The following is a 21286-nucleotide window of genomic DNA, read 5'->3' on the forward strand; positions in this document are numbered from 1 at the left end:
TTTATACTTCTATTTTGGCGATCATAGGTTTAAATTTCCAATTTCTCGTTTGGCTCAATCACAAAGTATTATACAGTCACTAGTCTAGCAAATAGAGATATGTAATTTAAAATGCAATTGCTGGTAGCTAATCTTTATCTCTGACTGTTCTTTATGCCATGCACCTGTTTTTAACCGATGTGGGAATGCTATTAGCTTTATGTTAATTCTTTATCATGTTATTTTTTTGGCCTCTAGCTTGAAGTTTTCAATTAAAGGGTTTCAAATAGAATAAATTTCACGTCAGTTTCACTTTTGTTGGAGTTTTAGCATGCTGCTATGTTTGACATGAATGACAACAAATACACATATTATTCGCACAACCTACGATGCCACTGAAATTTGACTTCCAATTTTTATCATTTATGCTCAATGCTAAGCCGGCCGTGTAAATCTATTTAAATTTTATCCTTTCTGACCGGTCATTAATTCATGGTAGGTCGAATCAACTTTCAAACAGTGGACCAGCAAAATTTACATTGCTACGCAATTGAATGAAGCGCATTGTATTCCTGTCAGATTGTTTGTTCTTGTGAAATTAACGATCACACGAAGTCAAATTGGTCAATGGACTCTTCTTAATCGGTAAAGAGTGTCCTTCGTTTGCATGCAGTGAAATTTAAAAACATTTTCGAGGTTGGTTTTGCTACGTCAATGGCCGACAGAACTAAAGCAATAGCTTCGATATGGAAAGTGGAGAACTCTAATATGCTACTAACGCCAGAGAGTCCAAATATTCGCAGAGATGTCGAAAGGATCAGCGAGTCTCCAGATGCAAGCCCACCAATGGAAAATGGTAGACGAAGAGGATCAAATTCGCGTCTCCCAAGCTTAGCGACACTGGTGAGAGAGTCAGTTATTTCTTTTTAGTTTTATATTGACGCAAAAGATATCAAAGATTCAGAAAATCTCCGCGTAAGCGACTAATTGCCGCGCATCTTATGATAATCCGATTGAATGTTTTTGATAATGTTTTATTTTGTTTTTTCCTCAAAGTGAAAAACAACAAACTTCGACATTGAAATAACTGATTGAAATACACTCATGTTTCGGTTAGATAACTGATATTAGACGGTGTATTGTATATACGATATATAAAGAAGTCGATTTCTTTCGTTTTTAAGAACGCATTGATCGTGCCTTGCTCAGCAGTGAAATATCGTCTTGAGGTTCAGAAGTCGGCGACGACAAATTCCATAATCGTTGATTTTTTTATAATTATTTAAAAAATCATGATCTTTTCCTGTTATGCACAGGGTTTCCTAATTGTAAATTCAAAAGTCATTCTGCTGCTTTGTATAATCACGAGTAATCATGACTCTGCGCGTAAAAGGCCTCTTGCCTTTTAACACCTATTTATTTTCTAACCATCAAAAAACCGTTTATTTACATGAAAAAAACCCCTCTACACCTATAGATAGTCGTTTGTGCGGACAATGAGAAGCGAGCTAAAATAAAGGTGTTTATATGAGAAATTAAAATCGGCAATAGCGCTTCAGCGTTCGTTAGCAAAAACATATGTACATGATAAAAATATATTTAGAAGTCACCGTGTGCGCAAAAGCTGTGCAAAGAAAGAACAATCAAACTTCAACGGCTGCATTTGAATTTTAAAGATTCAAGCTGACGGCCAGTCGTATAATACAAACACAGAAAGTTGCGTATCAAAAAAGATTCATAATGTAGATCAGCGAAATATATACCATATCCTTTTTTAGATAGATGAGAAAGAACAAAAATTAGTTCATATCGACTACAGAACTGTTCGTCTCCAGCAGTTTGTGATATCGAGATACAAAATTGGTCAATTTGCATCCTTCTTCTGCTTCTAGTACATCGAAAAAGTGAAAGCACTTACTTTTTAACCGCCTGAATACATTTTCACTCGAAAAAAATCGATAAAGGACGGAGGTTAGTAACAAAAGGTAGCGGTTTTTTTTTTTTGGGGGGGGGGGGGGGGGGGGGGAGGGGGCGAAAGCGGAAGCGAGGAAGCGAGAACGAAAAATGGGGACAAATTTGCAAAACAATATCTTGGCTAGGGAACCTGCCTGAGCAACGTCTAAGTGCTAAGGTGTTGTTCATTTTTCGCGGTGTTAAAATCCTAACGGGTACAAGAACGCCACAGTAACGACGTCTAATGGCATTTTAAGGGTGGTAGTGGATATTTTCTAGCAGTGCTGCAGAAAATCTAGGCAATGTGATGCGATGGATAGAAATACTAGAAAATGTTATGTTTAATCATATAAAATAAAATTCCCTTTTCCAAATGCTGAGCCTTGCATTTTAGCAATTCATTTAAAACTTGGCGATACGACAGTAAAACTGGGGTTTGATGGCTTCAAAAAGCAAATATTTTTGGCAGAAGTAAATCTCCTCTCCACCTGTTTTTGCTGTGCCAGCTTATAACACATTAGGTTTGTTTAACCTGTAGTTTGATCCAGTCAAAAGTGTGCCAGGTTCGAGCTACTATGGCGAATCGTTTGTTCATTTCGACAGAAATGCTGGGGTACCTGCAATAGACTAGCTTCCATCCGGGGGGAGGGTGGTTAACAATACTTCTAGTCGCTTCATGCTATGAAAACCGGAGTTATTTTAAATGCTTCAGCACTGATGATGAGCTAACTGAAATTGTAATTTCATTTAGCCAAATTACACGGAATAGCTCTCGGGAGCTTGTTAGAAAGTATAAGTACATGGAGATCGAATTAAAATTTGGATTGTTGGTTTTTGTGGAGGAAAGAAAACCATAGAACCCAAAGTAAAACCTTCGGGGCAATGACGAGAACTGACCAACAACAAACTAAACCCCATATGATGGCGGATTAAATTATTAAGGGTTCGACCCAGGCCGCATTGTTTCTCGTTACTGCCCCCCCCCCCCCTATTTCAAGCCATTTCAACGTCGAACTAATGACAAGCATAAATTCTGTCATCAGGAAAGGGATTCAGTGCCAATTCAATTTTTAGAAATTAAAGCCGGCGGAGAACCGTTTCCTAGCAATTTTTTTTGTAGCTTTTGCTAACATTCATATTATTCATAATTTAATTTAGCCTGAAGGCAGACATCTTTTATTTCCTCCCAAATTAATGCAAGTTATCAATAATTTAGGGTTGCAAGTTGCAAATGGAGTTACCGATTTCTTTGAAAAGATGTAAAAAGTACGGCTAAAAATATGTGTTAGTGATAGAATATATTGTTGTTGTATGACATGATCGCAATAGCATTTTGTTGGCCAATAAATGAGGCGGCATACAGTTTGAACTCTTCGAGCCAAACGAAGCTTCTCCCGGTTTCCGTTGCATGGTGCGAACAGAAGAGTTACTGTCTCTTCGTGAATGGGATGCTAGTCACCCATCGCAGGTAATCCGCTAGCATTTATTTTTGACAGGTATCGCTGATTTAATATCCATTTATACTCCTGGGTCAGAAAGGCACTGTGAAAATATAGTGTCTTTCCTAACAAACACAACATCACAATCTCGTTTGCTCGGTCCACCTACGAACCTGAAGATGCATGTACCAGTGAAAAGCGGACGTGTACATCGATCTACTGCGACATAATATGCACCGGGCTAAATTCCTCTGTTTTCAGTAGAATGTACGATTTATTCGATTTCGTTTTGTTTTTTAAAATAATTTTACAGCCTTATCGTCCTTTATTAGAGTTGGATCTTTTTTTCTTTGTTTAATAACAAATGCATTGGAATGTTTCCAGTGTTACAATCAGACTTAAGGTACGTTGACACACCCTGACAAGTTTGGCTAAATATTTGAAGTTCGAGCTTCGTATTTTCTCAATTTTAACTCTTTCCTATAATCTTTAATCACCCTTGTCCTGTTTTAATTTATTGTTATGTTTGGGGTTTATCTTCATCAGAACCTGAGAATCGAAGACACACCATTAGTTTCATGTTACCTTCTTTTTCAAAGTAGTTTTATACACTTTTGAAAAACATCATAATGTCATGAGCTCCTACTTATGTCACATACGTTTACAGTAGAAGAAAAGTTGTTGGATTGCGAAATGTTTTCGAATTCATAACTTTTAGCGTGTTCAGATTGGTATAGGCGTTTAGACATGTTGCCGGAACGGGTACCAAGAAGTATGTTTGCTCGGCGGTCGATTTTAAAATGCCAGCCAGAGAGAAGCCCAGAACGGACCCAGCTATTTAAAGGCTTTACAAAATGTTTGATGGATGGCTGATAAAGTAGAACTATTAATCCGTTACCAAGACTGCCAAGACTACATGCCACCTTTATAGTGAAAGAGATTGTTCTGAATTCGTGACGATCTGGGACGTTTTGGTGTCGGATTCGTTTTGCATTTGTTACCACTGCTAGACCAATCCAGAAAGCTAGAATACCAACTGGTTTGGTTGTGTGTATAGAGATCTTGAATCCGGAATGTAAAACGAGAATTTTACTATGATATCATTATGTTCTGTAGTCCAAAAAGTTCTTCGAATAAATCCAGACCAGAATCGATTGCTTTTTTTGGTAGCTTTTCTCTAATAGCTTTTGTATTTTGCTTGCAATCCTTTATGGGTGAAGAAGTTGAATGGCTCTTCACCATCTGAGGGTGGGTCCAAGCCAGTGAAATCGTTTCTGACCTGTTGGCTTCATACTTGATTTTAATACTCCACCGTCCTTCCCACCCTTTCTGAATTCTTCTGGAACCAGCTTGGTCCCCAGGTCTTCTCCGCGACGATTCTCAAAATGGCAACTCGTCGGAGAAGACCCTAGGGACAAGGTTGCTTTTGGGATGAATTTTTCATAGTTATCGATGAATCCAAATACCCTTCATGTTCAGTGATAATCCGAATCTGAATACCAAAATTATGATGAAACCGTAAACAGTGATGAATCCATATACCTTTACTCTGTGCAAACATAGTCTTAAGAAAGTAGCATTGTCGGGTTGTGAATAGGTTTCCTTTGCTCGGTGATTGTGTTGAAACAAGGAACCAAGTCTACGGTGGAGCCTGGGAGAATGACTGAGCGCATTTGATGTTAAGGGAGAGATGGTCTTGATGCGTTAGATTCATATATATAGTGGAAACTTACGGTGCAATCACAAAGTCACAGATCCATTTAGGACTCACCACAAGTTGCTCGGCAAATTTTTGGCAACTTTTCATATTTCGAGCAACGTTTTCCCCTGCGAGTAACTTTTTCCCCTTCGAGTAACTTGTTGCATTTTGAGCATTTTCCAAGCCAAAGACCTTCGAAGATTATCCGAGTGTTGTTCAAAGGCCATACGAACGTTTCCAAAGATTTTCGAGGAACATCTGAAGACGTTTCAACTTTCGGCTCATTTTGCATTAAAACATTACAAAACTCGTCATAAAACATGACGGCATCGATATCTTAACGATTTTTCTCAGTTAAAGAAATCCTTGTTATTTAATAAATTTTCCCTTTAATATGTTATTTAGATACTTCTTTTGCGGTTAAATTGCATAAAACTGCTTAGAAATCTTACTCTCAAAGGAAAATTAGCATATATTTAGAGAAATTTTCTTGATTAAAAGCAGCGTTTTGGATTTTTTGGGGAAACTTTCGAGCAACTATTATTAATCAGAAGCAACTTTTTTTGGATTTTTGGAGCAACTTTTGGGCAACTTTTTGAGAAATTACGGGCAACTTTTTGGGAAATATCGAGCAACTTTTGGAAAGCCCTAGATCCATAGGCTGTGGGGTATGAAATTCTTGCATCGGGTCCCATGTTAAGATGATCAAATTTTTACGGAATACGAATGTGAGTGCAGGAGTTTGTTCCTTGTTGCCAAGTTAGCCATGACGGTATAGAGCAGTTTTCAGTTGAGTGTCGTAAAACCAAAACCAAAGTAATCACTCTGGCCAATCACAAAGGACACAGACAAGCCAGTGGACCAATGAAAACTCGAAGCAAATTCATGTGAGCCGGCACGAAACGCGGGAAAACGTGCGTTTTTGTTTTACTTCTGATTGGCTGTGAAAGTGGCGCGAATTTTTTAGCCAATCATAAGCGTAGTAATGCAAAACCAAAGGAAACGAGAATTACTTTCGACACTCAAGTGGATACCGCCCTAAAGAGATTTGACATCCTAAATAGGTAATTGTAAATACCAAAAATGCTTGTCTATAATGTCAATCTTTGACGAAGCCGAGGCGGCTTACACCGAGATGGGGGTTAATCACGTCGAAGCAAATTAAGAAGTGACCAAGAATCCAGTCAAGAAAAACGGCTGCGTAGGCGTCTTTAGACTGAAAATCTGACAGAAAATCAGAATAGAACAAATTCCCTGTCAAATGTGTAATTGATCAATGACATTTCAAATATGATATATGCTATCAAAGTGTTTGCTTTGCTATCAACAATGTCATATTCTTTTGACCAAATGTCAAAATCGCTTGATATTATCGTTACATTGATACGTGTGTAGATGGAAGGCGTGATTTATCGTAAGCATGGTAAGGGGCGATAGAAATAATTCATAAATATACAACTGTCTGGTAATAAATGAAATTTTCTCTCAATTATAAATTTTACTTCTGCTGTTCAGAAAGTTACCGTAACTTTCTGAGCCTCAGAGGGGAGCTTGTCAGCTTATGTCACTCATCGTCAGGCAACTTAAACATTCCCCCCCCCCCCCCACCTCTTTTTACTTTTCTGTTGTTTTGTTTTTGAACTACGGCGCTTTCATCGTTTCAGCGTGGAACGGAAATGAATACTTCCGAAGCTTAAAAATTAAGGAAATTGACTTACTATGCTGTCAAAATATTTAGTCGTGTTCGGAAATTTCAATCTCGATCAGTGACATAGCGTGGCGCATGTCAACAATATTTTTTCTACATTTTCCTACTGCTAAAGTGCCCAAATTATTATTCACGCTGGAGCGTATATTGTCTATGAAACATTTTTACAGTCTCATATATTAAAAACATTTTTTCGACAGCAGATGTCGGTTTATAAACGCGTTCGGCAATGCCTGTGGCGGTTTTCAAGTAACTTTTATACGGTAACTATTACCGGGGGTTCCAATTCGACACAAATAATCCAAAATACAGTGTATATTCGATCCTGAAGAATTAAATAATCGTGATAAACTCAAGAGCATTTTTTTTTTATTTCAATATATAATAACAGCCTTTTGAGAATACAGTGGAATTTATTGAGAGCAAAGTTGCGTAAAATTTGTTTCCTGTATTTTGTACATATTTTGCATTTATTTAAAATTAACTTTTAGCTACTGCAATTATTAATATTTAAGGAATCGATAAAAACAGAAAAAAATTTTTCGTTTCGTTTATTGTAAACAAGGTCGAGATGCTATAGTAATAACGTTTTTCTTTATTTGACACTTTTAAAAGATTTTCCTTCATTTAAGAAACCCATTGAAGTCATGGCTATTTTTGTAAGGCATATTTAATGTTTTCACAATCATGGAGACAATTTTACGGTATATGCCGCTAGCGCTGGACTATTTTTATAATATAAATATGCTCGTTTACTTTTGAGTTGTACACTCGGCGAAGTCCTCATTTGCAAATGAAAATATCAACTTAGAACATTTGCAGATTAAGTTTTTATTACAATTTAGCTTTGGTACTTTAACTCATAAATGAAACATAAGTTTATTTCAGTCAACTTTACTGAAAGAAACGTGTGTAAAGAAATACTCTTAGTATAAAACAAGAGCAGTCTAATTGCACTCCTTTCTTTTGATTATTTTGTTGTTATGTTATTATTATAGATAGGGCTTTGGTTTAAATTTATAATATATTGCTTTGTACCATACAGCGCTCGGATGTGAAACACATCAAAATTCACAGAGGAGATGTTGCATAATTCATACGCGCCTAAATTGACGAAAATTAGTGCATTTTTGCGAGGAGGATTTTACTTTATGATATACCGATATTGATCAATAGTTTTCGAGCCGCACAAGTAGATAAAGTTAAATCCATTTTACATGGGAAAACATCGCGTTCATTTACCCAAGTGGAAACTACAAACATTCCACGCGAAATGAACAAACCGCACTGAAATCAACATGCAATCGACAAGCACCGATTCACTTGGGATGCAACAGAACGGTTTGAGGGTTGAATCGTATTTTCCGGCGTCGGAGAACGAAACAGACACCGATAGCGATTCAGGTGCTTTTACAGCTCACCGACGCCGAAAATCCACCAACGAAGAAGGCAATCGTCTTTCAACGCCAGAACTGATTCGACATGCCTTCAACATCGCCGTAATCAAGGTACATAACCGTAACAATCGCAAACGAGTCGTTCAAAACTAGTTTGCTCGCATGTACTGATGATCTTGCCAGTAATAATTTAAAAGCGTCACTGAGCGATAAATTGTTATTAACTTTGCTCATTTCGAGCTAGATTCTAATCAAAATGCTTGATCGTGAAGACTTTATTTTTAAGCGCGGCGTTCAATTTTATTCAGTATCTGAAAGAAAAAATTGAAGATGCTTTCTGTTGATTTTTGAGCGCGCAACCCAAACATTGCACCTGCCAAGAACTTGTTTTAAATGACGCACACTTGTAAACTCGCACATGAAACACCATAGCCCTTCGCTCATTTGTCTTTTTATTTGGCCATTGTATAGAGAATTTTCTTTATCGCTTTCTTTTCTTCGCCAGATAACCTGTACGTACTTGGTTATTGTTTGCGCTCGCCCTTTAATTTTGTCGCAATAAGAAAAACCTTTTTGTTCAAGGATTTTTCCTATTTCCGCTCAACACATACAGACTCGCGAACTTAATTTCACAATGTTACGCTTTTTTACATAGATTTAAATGCTAAAAATCGCTATTTTAAAAAATGTTTTCGATCCGTATTTAGTTACGTATAGCGAAAAAAATTTCCATACAAGTTTTATAGATTTCTTCTCAAACCGGGTCTGAAAACGACACCATTGTCTGAAAAGTGACGAATTTATTTTCATAGAAATTTTGTTTCAACCATCCAATTAAGTTTCAAGTCGTTTTATATTGTGCCCCCAACTCGGCGAGAAGACAGCATGGCCGTTGATAGCCGTTTTTTGCGACATAAAGTCGCCACTTTGGATGCCACGAGATAAGAATTCCGTCAAGAAAGATATCATTTTGAACAACAGAAAATAAGAGGAACAATAAGCGAAAGGGTCTCTACTCGCAGACACACAAAAAAACGATGAAATGCAAAATTTGTCTGAAGTTTACATTCGCAGCACAATAGCCACTAACCGAACCACGCTGAGACACTAGCTTTTGGCAAAATCAATTAGGGAATCGTGCAGCGGAAATTTTAATAATAAGTAACGATGAATGTTTAGAAAAAAACTCCGTGGAATATATATAACGTTGCAAATTCACAGCATTTTCTTCCGTGCATTTACTGATTTAATACACTGGCTGTGTGCTTATTTACGCAAAAAGCAAAATATTTTTGTTTGTTTATAACTCAATGTGAAATTATCCCTAATTTCGTAAGCAGCAATTGGCGAACAAGAAATTTGTTTTAAAAAAAAACTTACGGATGCTGTCTTTCATGCATTTTTAAAGCTTAACGAGAGAAAAACCAATTTGTTAATTCCGCATGCTGTGTAGAAGTTATTGCTCTCATAAATAATTTGCTCAAGGAACCTGCCGGCGATTGACTTTTTTGACATTTGAATTGAGATTATACATTCTGTGATCATAGGTGTTCTAGTGACCATAGCTTATGCCATTTTTTTTTGCATAATTGGGTAAAATGTATCAGTAATACGAATGCAATATGTGTTTAGAAGGCTCCATGAAAGCAAAGTTATAATTTATTTTCCCGCTAATCGAAAAAAAAAACTGCAATTTTTTTTGGAATTTTCCAATGCATAGGTTCACATATGTTAATGCGAAATTATAAATTGTAAAATTTTTAGATTATGTCAGTTATGCGATGGAGTGAAATGCCAAACTCAAAATGTTGTCAGTCAAACCAAATTTTACTTAGTTTTTATTTACTTTCTCAATTTTATGTGTCATGATTTGTTTATTTTCATTGCCAGATTTTGAAGGTTCTGTCGCAATGGCTTTTAAAAAAGTTTATAACACTATTTAATTTTTTCAACCAATGTTTTTTTTTTAAAAAAACCTAAAGCGACAGTTGTTCATAAACACTTAAGACGAGCACGTATCGACTATCTTTATATTGAAAATTAGAATATGACTAACTCCTCTCTATTTTATTAGCTGTCCATTTGAAGGCAGAATTTATTACAACAACAAATTCACAATTAGATGGCAAGCTCGAGATTTCTATCGGTTCACCCTCGCTAACTATTAAAGTCGATAGAAACCGATCGCGAAAGCGAGCCGTCGAATTGTTTTAGCATATCCCAGTTGCTGATCTATCAATAAAACACAGAATATAACTGATCTATTAAAGATCTATAGAATTGATCTGAGCCATAGAATTGATTTATTGAAGGTTTTAATAGATTAAATTCAGCGAAAAACTGAGCGCGGCACCAGTGTAGCCAAATAAATTACAAGTTTGCCTAATAATAAAAAATACAAGAATTTCTAAGATTGCTGAATCTTCGGAGTCAGACCACGGCTGTTTTCTATTTAAACAATAGAGTGTTTCTGTCGAGGTACTATCGGCTGATAGTTGCCCCGCGGTAATTTGATGTTCTTCCAACAAATATTAGCCCGAGAAGCAAAGCTTCGAGGGCTAATATGCTAGTTTTAAGAACATCAAATTTCCAAGGGACAACTATCAGACCGGTAGTTCGAGACTGAAACACTCTATCGTTTCTATTGTTCACCATTAAATTTTCGTCTGCGCGCCCATTCAAAAACTAGCATCGTGAATTATTTTTTAATTATTTCAGGTTAAAAATTTAAATTGAAAGCCGAACTCAATTGAAAGCTACCATGACCGAGCAATTCACTAATGCACAAAGCTCAATAGAGCTCAGCAATAGACACATGTACGCAGTGCGGCCTATTTTTAACCAATGATTGGGTAATTCTTTTTTACCACTTTTGTAGCATAAACTGTTACTGATAGTGGTAGTACTTACCAATCAAGGTAAAAGTGCTGGAAACCATTGCCAGCCACTTTAAACAAAAATTTCTGCTATAAAAAGAACAGTATTTCCATTTCGCACCTTTGATCGCGAAATGTGCACTGTGTACTTCATGTTCGCGCAATTGTAGTCATGGCATGTTGTAAGATCAAAAGTCCTGCAAACTTTTCAATTTTTAAATGGCACCAAAATAAATGACTATTTGATTTTCAATTCACTTTTAGCTTTCACACATTTTTTACTGCACATTTATTGCTTATATTTACATTTTCGCCTTCTATTTTAGTGTTCGTCAAAGGCTACAGACTGGTAGCTGAAAGCTTATCTTTGTAAAATATTTTTAACCAGAGAACGTTTTTAAAGTTTTTAATATGATTCAGCCTGGTTACTCCTCTATTTTCAAATGATATAACTTGCTACATTTACTTTAAAATAAACCTTTCACAGGTGAAATAAACCTTTGACAGGTGAAAAACGTGATATAACTCATGTAACTTGCTAATGTTTATATTTCACCAATACTGTTGTAGAAAATACGCAAGTTGCATTTTAGCTGTTTACGCTATGCTGATTGACCGAAAAATTAGGGCTTGAGAATGGCAGGTCAGGCCAGGCCATGGCCAGGCCTCTTTCATGCCGGAACTTCTTGTTTAATTAAATTATATGTTAACAATGTAAACCTGCCGTCGGTTTGGAGACTAGGCAGGGCCGTAACTAGCAAGAGGCAAGACGAGGCACTTGCCTCGTCTAGATTTTAACCCAAAATTAAAAACAAAATATTTTTTGTTGGGAAAATTATCCCAAGTTGCAAAATGTTGAAGAAAGAGTTTCAGAGCTTCTAGATTTCAAAATTTTCTGAAGGGAATGCCCCCAGAACCCCATAGCAAGATCTTGCCTAAGGTAAATGTCTGGTTAAGGCTGCATAATGCGAAGAGACGATCGGGACGATCATATGAGAACCAGGCACGGCCCTGCTAGGGGCGCTTTCCATTCGACCAAAAAATACCGGTTTGAAGTTCCTGGTATTAAATTCCGTGTGGCAAATAGAACAGTATTTTCCTGTTGGTGCTGACGTTGCAAGTTTTGGTTGAATGTAAAGCGCCCTTGACTATGAGGACACGTTCGATTCCAGTTCGAAACTGGGCCGATCGAGCAGAATGGCCGAATAGAACAGTATTTTCAGGTTGTTTCCATTTTCGAGAATTTCATTCCGGGAAATTTCCGTTCCACTCACTTCCCAACCAAGAATATCCGGAATTTTTGGTTGAATGGAAAGCGCACAAGGTTTAGCAAGACGTTGTAATATTGAACCTTCTTGCCTAATGCACCCACTAACTATTGCATTTGTTTAATGTGGGTTCACCCACATTGAACATTTCTGTCACAGTTGAAGGGTGTACTATATGAAGCACTTCATCATTAACAATATACGTCATTCCGAGTGCCGTTGCCGGGCAACAGGCTATATAAAAAAAATAAGAACTAATAGAAGGCATTAACATGAGTGGAAATTGAGATAAAAAACTTTTAGCCGTTTATGCACCTGAAAAGGTCACTTCCTAAATCCTGTGTTGCTTGGATGTACTCGCTTTCACCGAAATCAATATTGCCTTTCATATTTATTTTAAAAAGCCGCGATCTCATTACTTTAAATAAACATCGCAATGCTCTGTATTTGTATTTGCTGCAATAGTCGCAGGAATACACCGCCAACTAAATAGACAATCTAATCTGTTTACCAATCTAGAACAGGGAATACATAATTAAAACTCTCAAGGCTCCTTTCAATTCGCAGATTATAAGAGAAATTCCTCTTATTAGTGGACTGTAAAAAATAACAAGAGTTATTTCGCACGACTGAGCATGCTGTAACCTGATGTTTGCAGCTTATGGGCGGAAAAAGTTATTTGTTTTCAGCTTATATTGACATTGTATTCCAAGTGTCATTTATTATTAGTATTTTTTTACCATCGCCAAATTTCGACATTGTTCACATTGAGACTCGATTCTTTAGCCGTTGGACCAACAAGTAATAAAGGAATTACTTTTAGTATAAGAAAGGGACTTTAAATGCTAATTTTAGCTTTGTACAAAAAGAAATCGAGGTATGATGATGTTCTAAAAGCAATTTTTGATATGCTAATTTCTGTCTAACGAACATAACTAGCACTTTAGATATGCACTTCTGACGTGCGAAAAGTAAATACGAAAAATGTTCGGATTTCTTCATTGGTCAGGTGTGCGAGAAATGACTGCCATTAATTTCCGTATAGAAAATATGTTGGACTTTCCAACAAAAGTTTCATGTCGCGAGCAAATTGCCTGCAACGCAATACATGTGAAGTTTTTAGTGTTTGTCCAAGATTGAAACGCCAGCATCTGATTCAGAATTGCAAAGGGAGAAATAGAAAACTGAGACAGAAGGTTGATCTGTTGGATTAATATGCCCAGTCTGGTAAAAGCCACGGCGAATGCACTCAACGGATGCCATGAAGCCAGCGGAGCAAGAGAAGAAAATTGGCAGACATTGGCGCATTTTGTACATTTTCGGGTATTTTATGATAAAATAACTGTTTTCTTTTAACATAGTGCTAATGTTTGCGTTCAAAAGAAATTATGGCATCTTGTCGATTTCTGATATTGTCCATTGAAATCAATCAAAAAATGCATGAAAGTCCTCTTTGAAATTTAGCTTTTTTCGATTTTCCTTATTCACTGCCAAATATTTTGAAAGTCAAGACGGTTTTGTTTCTTTGACAGATATAATTGTGGATTTTATTTATTATATATTTTGCAGTAATTTTAGGACTGAGATTATGGAACTTATTTATGTCGTTATTACGTAAAACTGCGGATCATTTTTACTGAAATTCGGCCTGATGAAAACTTTTTTTACTCCGTTATTGATGCCATGTTTTTTTTTAAATTATGTATATGCGTATAATAGATATCTGTTCCAGCAGGGATTATTAGAAATGAACGATTATATTTCGAGGATTTATTTCAAGAAACATTTTTAAAATAGGTCATTACAGCAACAAAATAAATTATTTTCTTAATTTTTGTTGCTGTACACCTGTAAAAAAAATTATTATGTGAATACAAAAAAACATTTATATAGTTTAAATACGCCTTATGCTGAAGACTGTTTGAAAACAAAAGCAATCGGCTTAATGCAAAATATTCTATTTACGGGTAAATTTGGAACGGCAATGCACCTCAAACAACACAGGATTCGTTTGTAACGATTGTTTTGTCAGAGATGCAAGATAACGGCAAAATAAATCTTTTGTAATCTTAAAAATTCAAGTGGTAGTCAAAGTGCTAATGGATGAGAAGCTTTGTCGATAATTTATGCTTATGAATATTACTTACCTTCCGCAGCTGTTCTAGAATTATGCGTGACGATCTTATCGAGTTCATAAATATTCGACTGTGAAGGAGAGAGATAAATATGATTTATTTGGTACAGCACTGGGCACCCTGGCGATCTAAACGATCCTACGGATATCGAGAACCAACTGGGAGACAGCAGGCTATTTCTGCAACAAAAATATTGCCTGACAACCGTTGAATAAAATGAACGCAGCAGCATTTTTGGAACAAGCGATGTTCATTTTATCAGTCTAATTGCACTAGACGGAGCAGTTATATCAAGTTACCGTGTTTGATTGAAAAAAACTTGTGCATAGTGCGATTAACTTAACCAACCAAGAAAAGCTGCTGTCTTTTTTTCAACCAACTAAAAACGGTAATGCCAGGCTAGGCGCGTTTTCCCCCGTTTTGCCTCAACTGCATGTGGTTGCCTCAATGGAGTTTCTGATTGGCTTGCTGCGTTACGTCTTAACGAAACTGCGGAAAATGAGAAATAGTTTTACGTGGGATTGTGAATTTCCATGTTTTAAACGTGCTTAATTATAGCAAAGGAAATATTAGTATATTGACTTTTTCCCATTTCTAGTATATTTTGTCGTGTAGATCCTCAGCAATTATGCAATCTGTTTACAGAATCGGAATATTAGTAATTGGCATTATTTGATACAGTGTTCTATTAAAACAAAAATCTGTAGCATGGAAATTCTCGTTGTTTTGTAACCGTTAAAAATTCGCGAAATAGACAGCAAAGAGAAATACCGAAAATAGGAAAAAAAAAAAAAAACCGACTTTTGAAGGGTAACACAATTACTGGTGTCCCAGTAGTTTTCATTGTGGCCCAGAAAGGACCACAATGAAAACTACTGGGACAATGAGCCTTGGCCTTTTTTGGCTTTTTTGTTCTGTGGACCTTTTTGGTGGGCCTATTTACGGTGAATGTGTGCGGGGGTGTTGACATCAAAAGAACTTTTCGTTTCAAAAAGGGTTATTAAGTACGGAGTTTGTGTCAAAAATTTTTTAAGTGTATATTAGAAAATTATTGAAAAGATAAAATATCTCTAAACAATACGTATGGAACACAAGTATATTTTTATAGCCTTCGGATGAAGTCTAAACACGATGCAATAAAAAAACAAACGAAACAAACCTGCAGTAAGGGTCGTTATATTGGGAAGAATTAAAGTCAATTAATCAAAACTTCATGAGCTGAAATTCGCGGACGGGGATAGACTGAGATTATGGGAGGGTTTTCTGTTTCAAACTCGGGGCCTTACGTATACTTTCGGGGAGGGGGAGGAGATTACTATCAGCACTGCTTTCACGGTATTCAGTATAGAAAATATATCAGTTGTCTGTTGTAGTAAGCAAGCTGTTGATCAGTTATGGATTTCATTTCGCAGGGAAGGATCAATTTACGATTTAACAACAGAGATCATCACGGAGGGCTTCATAAAGCTGTTCTCAATGGCAAAGAAAGTGACGTAGAACATCTTCTATCTATTGGAAAGGGTAAAACACTCACTGTTGTCACTCATATGTTGTTCCATACCTTAACAACCGTTTATTATAAAAAAATACCTTATATCACTCAACGGGCGATATACGCATTTCACAGCTCTAGACAGAAATAATCAAGGAGCGATTTTACACTGTCAACTCTCGTTTGCAACCGTTGCATGCAACATGCTTCCTTTCGACACTGCTCGGCTCTCATGATTATGTTCTGTGCGCACTTTTTTTGTCTGGACGATCGTTGCAAGTTTTAGGTTTGATTTAGACGAGTGGGACATTTCATCACGTAGGCATTTCAAGTGCCATCGACAATTGCGAGAAAATGGTACTGTCTAAATCGACCCAGTGGTCAACAAACTGCGGCAGAAGATTTTTTTTCCTTGACGCAAAAACAAAAAAAAATTAACAACTAGCATGCGAAATATTATTTTGTAATAAAGTGGTTAAATTAAGTTGATGTCAAGTAAGGGCTTTGAGAACTTGATATATATTGTATTGCTAAATTAAATGCCAATATTTAGAAATTCCATTCTGATTCGTGACTAATAATAGTCATTTTGATACTGTGTTATTAATATTTATCTCAAGCACAAATATTGATCTCATCGTAAAATCTTTAATATGCAATCATTTTCTAATTGCAGGCCTCTTATTTAACTGTCTGAAATGCGTAGAGGACATTATAATGTTAAAAAGAACCTTTCTTCGTACATACCTTTGTCGCCAACTTTTTCTTCTCTACGATAAAAATACAGCACCTGTGTTCAAAACAATGAGTAACAGTTCATAACGATGTTCCTTGACGGGAGAAATAGCAATAAAGATGGCGTTCAAAACGGACAAATAAAAATAGGTTTCTTTCCACCAACTATATCTATACTCTTAACAGGTACCATTACGCCAAGATTAAAAACAAAAGAAAATTAATTTTAAGTGCTGTGTAGGTCAAAAAGGAAAAAAAAGAGAAAAAGTTCAAGAAAAGTGCTATCTACTTAAATCGTGGTATAGTGGATTATATAAATCCCATTTTTTTTAATTTTCCTCGCAGACATAGATGCGCATGACGAGTATGGTAAGACACCTCTACACTGTGCAGTGGGGGCTCAGAAGCTTGATATCGTGCAATGTCTGCTCCGCTACAAACCTGACGTGGATGCACATGACGACAGAGATGACACAGCGTTGCACACTGCGGCGAGGACTGGAAACCTTGACATTGTTCTGGTTAGTGGAGCTGTAGGTTAAGAACGATCCAAATTTAAAGCATTCGAGGTCATCGCGCTAGCACGCTTAACTCCGATTTCATTAACATGACGCGACTAACAGTATTGCTTCTCCTTTTGAGTGGGATGCTACTGCCATAACAGGTCGCCATTTTGCCATGCTGCCCTTACCATTTGTTGACACCCATAAATCTCGTACCCAAATCTTACTCTGTCTGACTTTGAGAGGTCTGTGTTCTAGATTAGACATCAATTTATTCACTTAAGTGGAGACAGGCACTGTGAAATATAATTAAGATGGTTTCCGCCCAACATTCGAGCAGGCAAAAATAAAGTTACCAAAAAGGCCTCTTAGCATGGTAACAGTTTAAGTACAGCTTACAAAAACCTGCCAAAAATTTAGCACTCAAGCTGACCCCGCGAGAGAAAAATGGATTTGAAGTTGTCAATATTTCAGTTAAAACGGTCGAGAATGCTTTAGAATTTAATTACGGGGTCACTAAGACAAATGAATTTCGATAAGATATTTAAAATAGTATACAAAATGTTGCCGTGCTGTGAGTAGGTTTTTGGTACTTAATTTTCGCACTCATTGCTCGAACCTTCAGCGGAATCCGTCTTAAGTGCTAAGTCTTAGATTACAGCACAATGAACCCCGCAGCGCTCGATCGGGAATCCAACGTACTAACAATCAGGTCACTGCGTCTCCCACAGTTGGTAACTCAATTTTTTTCTCGAGGTGGATCTGAGAACTGCCTGGACTTAATCCATAAAGTTTAGAGGCATGCGAGCCTGATCGTCTTTCTTGTTTAAGGACGAGATCAGTTGTACTGCTAAGAAACCAGATTATAGATTCAACTGCTGTTGGGAGAACTCGGAAATTTTGTTCCGAGCAGCTTGGGTCATTGAGTCTGGTATTGGTTACATTTATCCACATGGTATTGGTTGATTTAGTACTAATTATTGCTACCTGACATTGCAGGCTCTGTTGCGTGACGGTCACGCCAATCCAAACGCAATCGGCAATTCAGGATGCACCCCCCTGCACATTGCCGCTCACCTGGATCACGCCAACAGTGTCGCCATTTGTAAACTCTTGGTATGAGAACATCTGTTCTGTTTTTACAGCGTCATTTCATTCGTTAAAACTCATTATTTTGAAACCAAATTCATTGCAAAGTTGGTATTTATTGGCAAATATTTCAACTAGCAGAGCTAGTCTTCTTCAAGGCCAGTACAATAATTATACTCCCTCTGAAACGGACACTTTCGGGACCGGCTCCAACTGTCCGTTTTAGAGAGGTGTCCGTCTTAGAGAGAGTTTGGTAACAGTAAAATGACTGAAAGACCGGCAGGGACCTACACCTGGTGTCGGTCTTATGGAGGTGTCCGTTGAGGGAGAGTTGACTGTATACTATATCAATGTTTTCTTTTACCTTTGATTCGCTGTTGTACTGATGGCTGTTTTCCCCATCAAGTAAAATGCATAGATACAAGACAAGAATTTCTGCAAATTCTTTCTTTATTTGCCACAAATTTAAACTACAGTTTTAAGAGCTAACAAAATTATAATTAATGTTTTTCTGTTATATAGTTACAGCACCATGCCAAGATTTTAGCACGTGATCATAAAAACATGACACCTATTGCGCATGCTGCCTTGCACGGATGTTATGACGTCATGGTCTGCCTGTTCCATTATGGTGAGTATAGTACTTTTGCCCTCATGGCTAAGTTATTGATCGTGGAGTCATTGGTCACGCTTTTCGAAAAATTCTGTTTATATTATTATCTTGCTTTCATCCCTTTTACTCCTGGGGATGCTATTTAGTAAAAGGTAAAGGTAATTTATTTAACATCAAAAGCACGGGGAGTAGTTGCCCAGTCTCCCGAGCCAGAGGCTCATGATAAAAGTGATAGACCAATTAAAATTGTGGAAAAAGAGAGCAGACGTTTCCGGGCATCAACGTCTACCTCTCATATATTGACGAGTTGGCGCAAAGGTTAACATGTGCCCCCTCACACTGCAGTGATGTTGTGGGATCGGCTCTTGGAAGTAATACCAAGAGTAGACATTTTGATCAAAGAACACAAATTAATAACATCACGACTAGAAGAACGTGATGACGTGACCGCAAGTTTTCAGATAAATATTAACAAAAAATACATCTCAGTAAACGTTTATAGCTCTGCGAGCATACGAGGTTGAGTTGCTCGAGGATAGGTACTTCGATATGGTAAAAGTCTTGTCTAAGACCGTTTACAGTCAACTCTTTTTTTAGGGGACACGCTCGGGATTGTTTAGTGTCCGTAATAGGGAGAGTCCGTAATAGGGGGGGGGGAAAAAAAAAAGGGGGTAAATATATTTTAAATTGTTGGGAAGACGTTAAAAAAGAAAAAAAAAAAAGGGGTGTGGAAAAAAAATTGGGGGGGGTTTAAAAAAGGAGGAAAAAAAAAGGGGGAGGAAAGGGGGGGGGGGGGGGGGGGTAATAAGATTTCCACAAAACATGTAGCAAATGTTTTTCACTATAGCATAGACGGAGGACGAGAAAGTGATAAAAATTTTAATTTTTTTCTTTTATGGCAGCTAAAGGCCAAGGAATCCCACGTGACGACATTCTTCTTCATGTTGATAACACTGATAGCACGCTGCTTCATATGGCGGTGGAGAGTGGAGTGGCCAAGGTACACGACCTGCTTTAAAAAGTGTTTGCCATAACAAGGATTAGTCGAATAAAAGGATTTTCTCTGTTGAAAGTTAAACTGAAGTCTTTAAACTTAACTCAATACCAACGGTTGGTGGTAAAAATAAAAAATGTACCCTCACTTGTCGCTAGCGGGCCATATTTTCACTCAATGAACACTGGAAACGTTAGCCTCTTGGGACCCTCACTTGTCGTTTGATGAAAAGACTGAATCCATTCAAACAGCTCTTCATGAACACTTAATGGCAAGCTCAATAAGTTTATCACGAAGCTGAATTGTTGCCAATAGATATTACCATGCTTCTTTAATATGGCGAACATATTTGACTTTAATACCTAACGATCTTTTGTTAACAGGTTGTTGAGCTTTGCCTGGATGAAGGAGCGGCACCAAACTCAGTGAAGGTCAGACGTCACCTATCTATACGTTTTAAGAACTGAATACAAATTGCGTGAGAACTGGGACATTCTGTTCCTCTTGGGTCTAGAGATCGACCATGAACTAACATTTATCCCTCATGTGGACAAAATATGTTTAAAACTGTCGCAGCGGACAGGAATTTTAAAGAGGATCAAATGCTGCTTACCTCTAAAACATAGACTACTTTACTATTAGTATAACACCATGATTAGACCGGTTATAGATTATGTGAGCGTGGTTTGGACCAGCTGCGATAAACATACCCTCACACGTGTTCTAAAACTGCAGAAGAGGGCAGCAAGAGTAATTCTACATGCCGATCGCCAAGCGAACTCTGTCAAACTGTTCAATAAACTTAACTGGATACCATTTACCGAACGACCTAAACTAACTAAGTGCTGTATTATATACAAGCGTTTACAGGTGCATGTACCCACCTATCTGAAAAGCTTACTTAAGCTACTAGCGAGACTCATTCACGAAGTACAAAATACGCCAACTTTAATATTGTCCATCCAGCTATAAAACGATTAACTGAAGGTGGCAGAACTTTCACCGTGACTGCTTGTAAAGAATGGAACAGCCTACCCTCATCTATGCGAAAATTATCAACGATTAAAGCTTTTAGGAACTCTATTTGGAAGATAATTTTTAAAGAACAGCAGCTTTTAAATCATTTTATTTTGTAATTTAGTTGCACTTTTACTCTTTTTACCTTTTTAATATTTTATCTCGTATTTCTTGTATTTTTATTCGTAATATTTTATAGTTTATCCATAGTTTTAATATTCGTATTGTTCTGTGTATTTTTATATTTTATTGTAAATAATTATTGAGGGCCACTGGTTTGTTAGTGTTTTTATGCTATTTTGGTGCTACCCTCGTTAAATAAAGACTTTACTTACTTACTTACTTACTTACTTACTTACTTACTTACCCCCACCTTCCTTGCCTCATAT

The 21286-nt window shown here is 37.0% G+C and overlaps 1 protein-coding gene across 3 annotated transcripts in view; it reads left to right on the plus strand.

The window, feature by feature from the left end:
• Positions 1-433: 433 nt before the first annotated feature.
• LOC144649583 (transient receptor potential cation channel subfamily A member 1-like) overlaps positions 434-21286 on the plus strand; it is a 44045-nt gene continuing 23192 nt past the window's right edge. The window contains exons 1-7 of one of the 3 annotated variants that reach the window (XM_078509097.1): positions 434-882; positions 15867-15975; positions 17027-17202; positions 18184-18300; positions 18796-18904; positions 19789-19886; positions 20264-20311. In XM_078509097.1, coding sequence (XP_078365223.1) covers positions 694-882; positions 15867-15975; positions 17027-17202; positions 18184-18300; positions 18796-18904; positions 19789-19886; positions 20264-20311 — 846 coding nt within the window. In that variant the 5' untranslated portion in view covers positions 434-693. Of the gene's footprint in view, positions 883-7833; positions 8287-13300; positions 13643-15866; positions 15976-17026; positions 17203-18183; positions 18301-18795; positions 18905-19788; positions 19887-20263; positions 20312-21286 lie in introns of those variants that run through there. The other 2 variants (XM_078509096.1, XM_078509098.1) reach the window with 2 other exon arrangements.

Source organism: Oculina patagonica, chromosome 4 (assembly GCF_052425735.1).
Source record: "Oculina patagonica isolate OP01 chromosome 4, crgOcupat, whole genome shotgun sequence".
NCBI lineage: Eukaryota > Metazoa > Cnidaria > Anthozoa > Scleractinia > Oculinidae > Oculina > Oculina patagonica.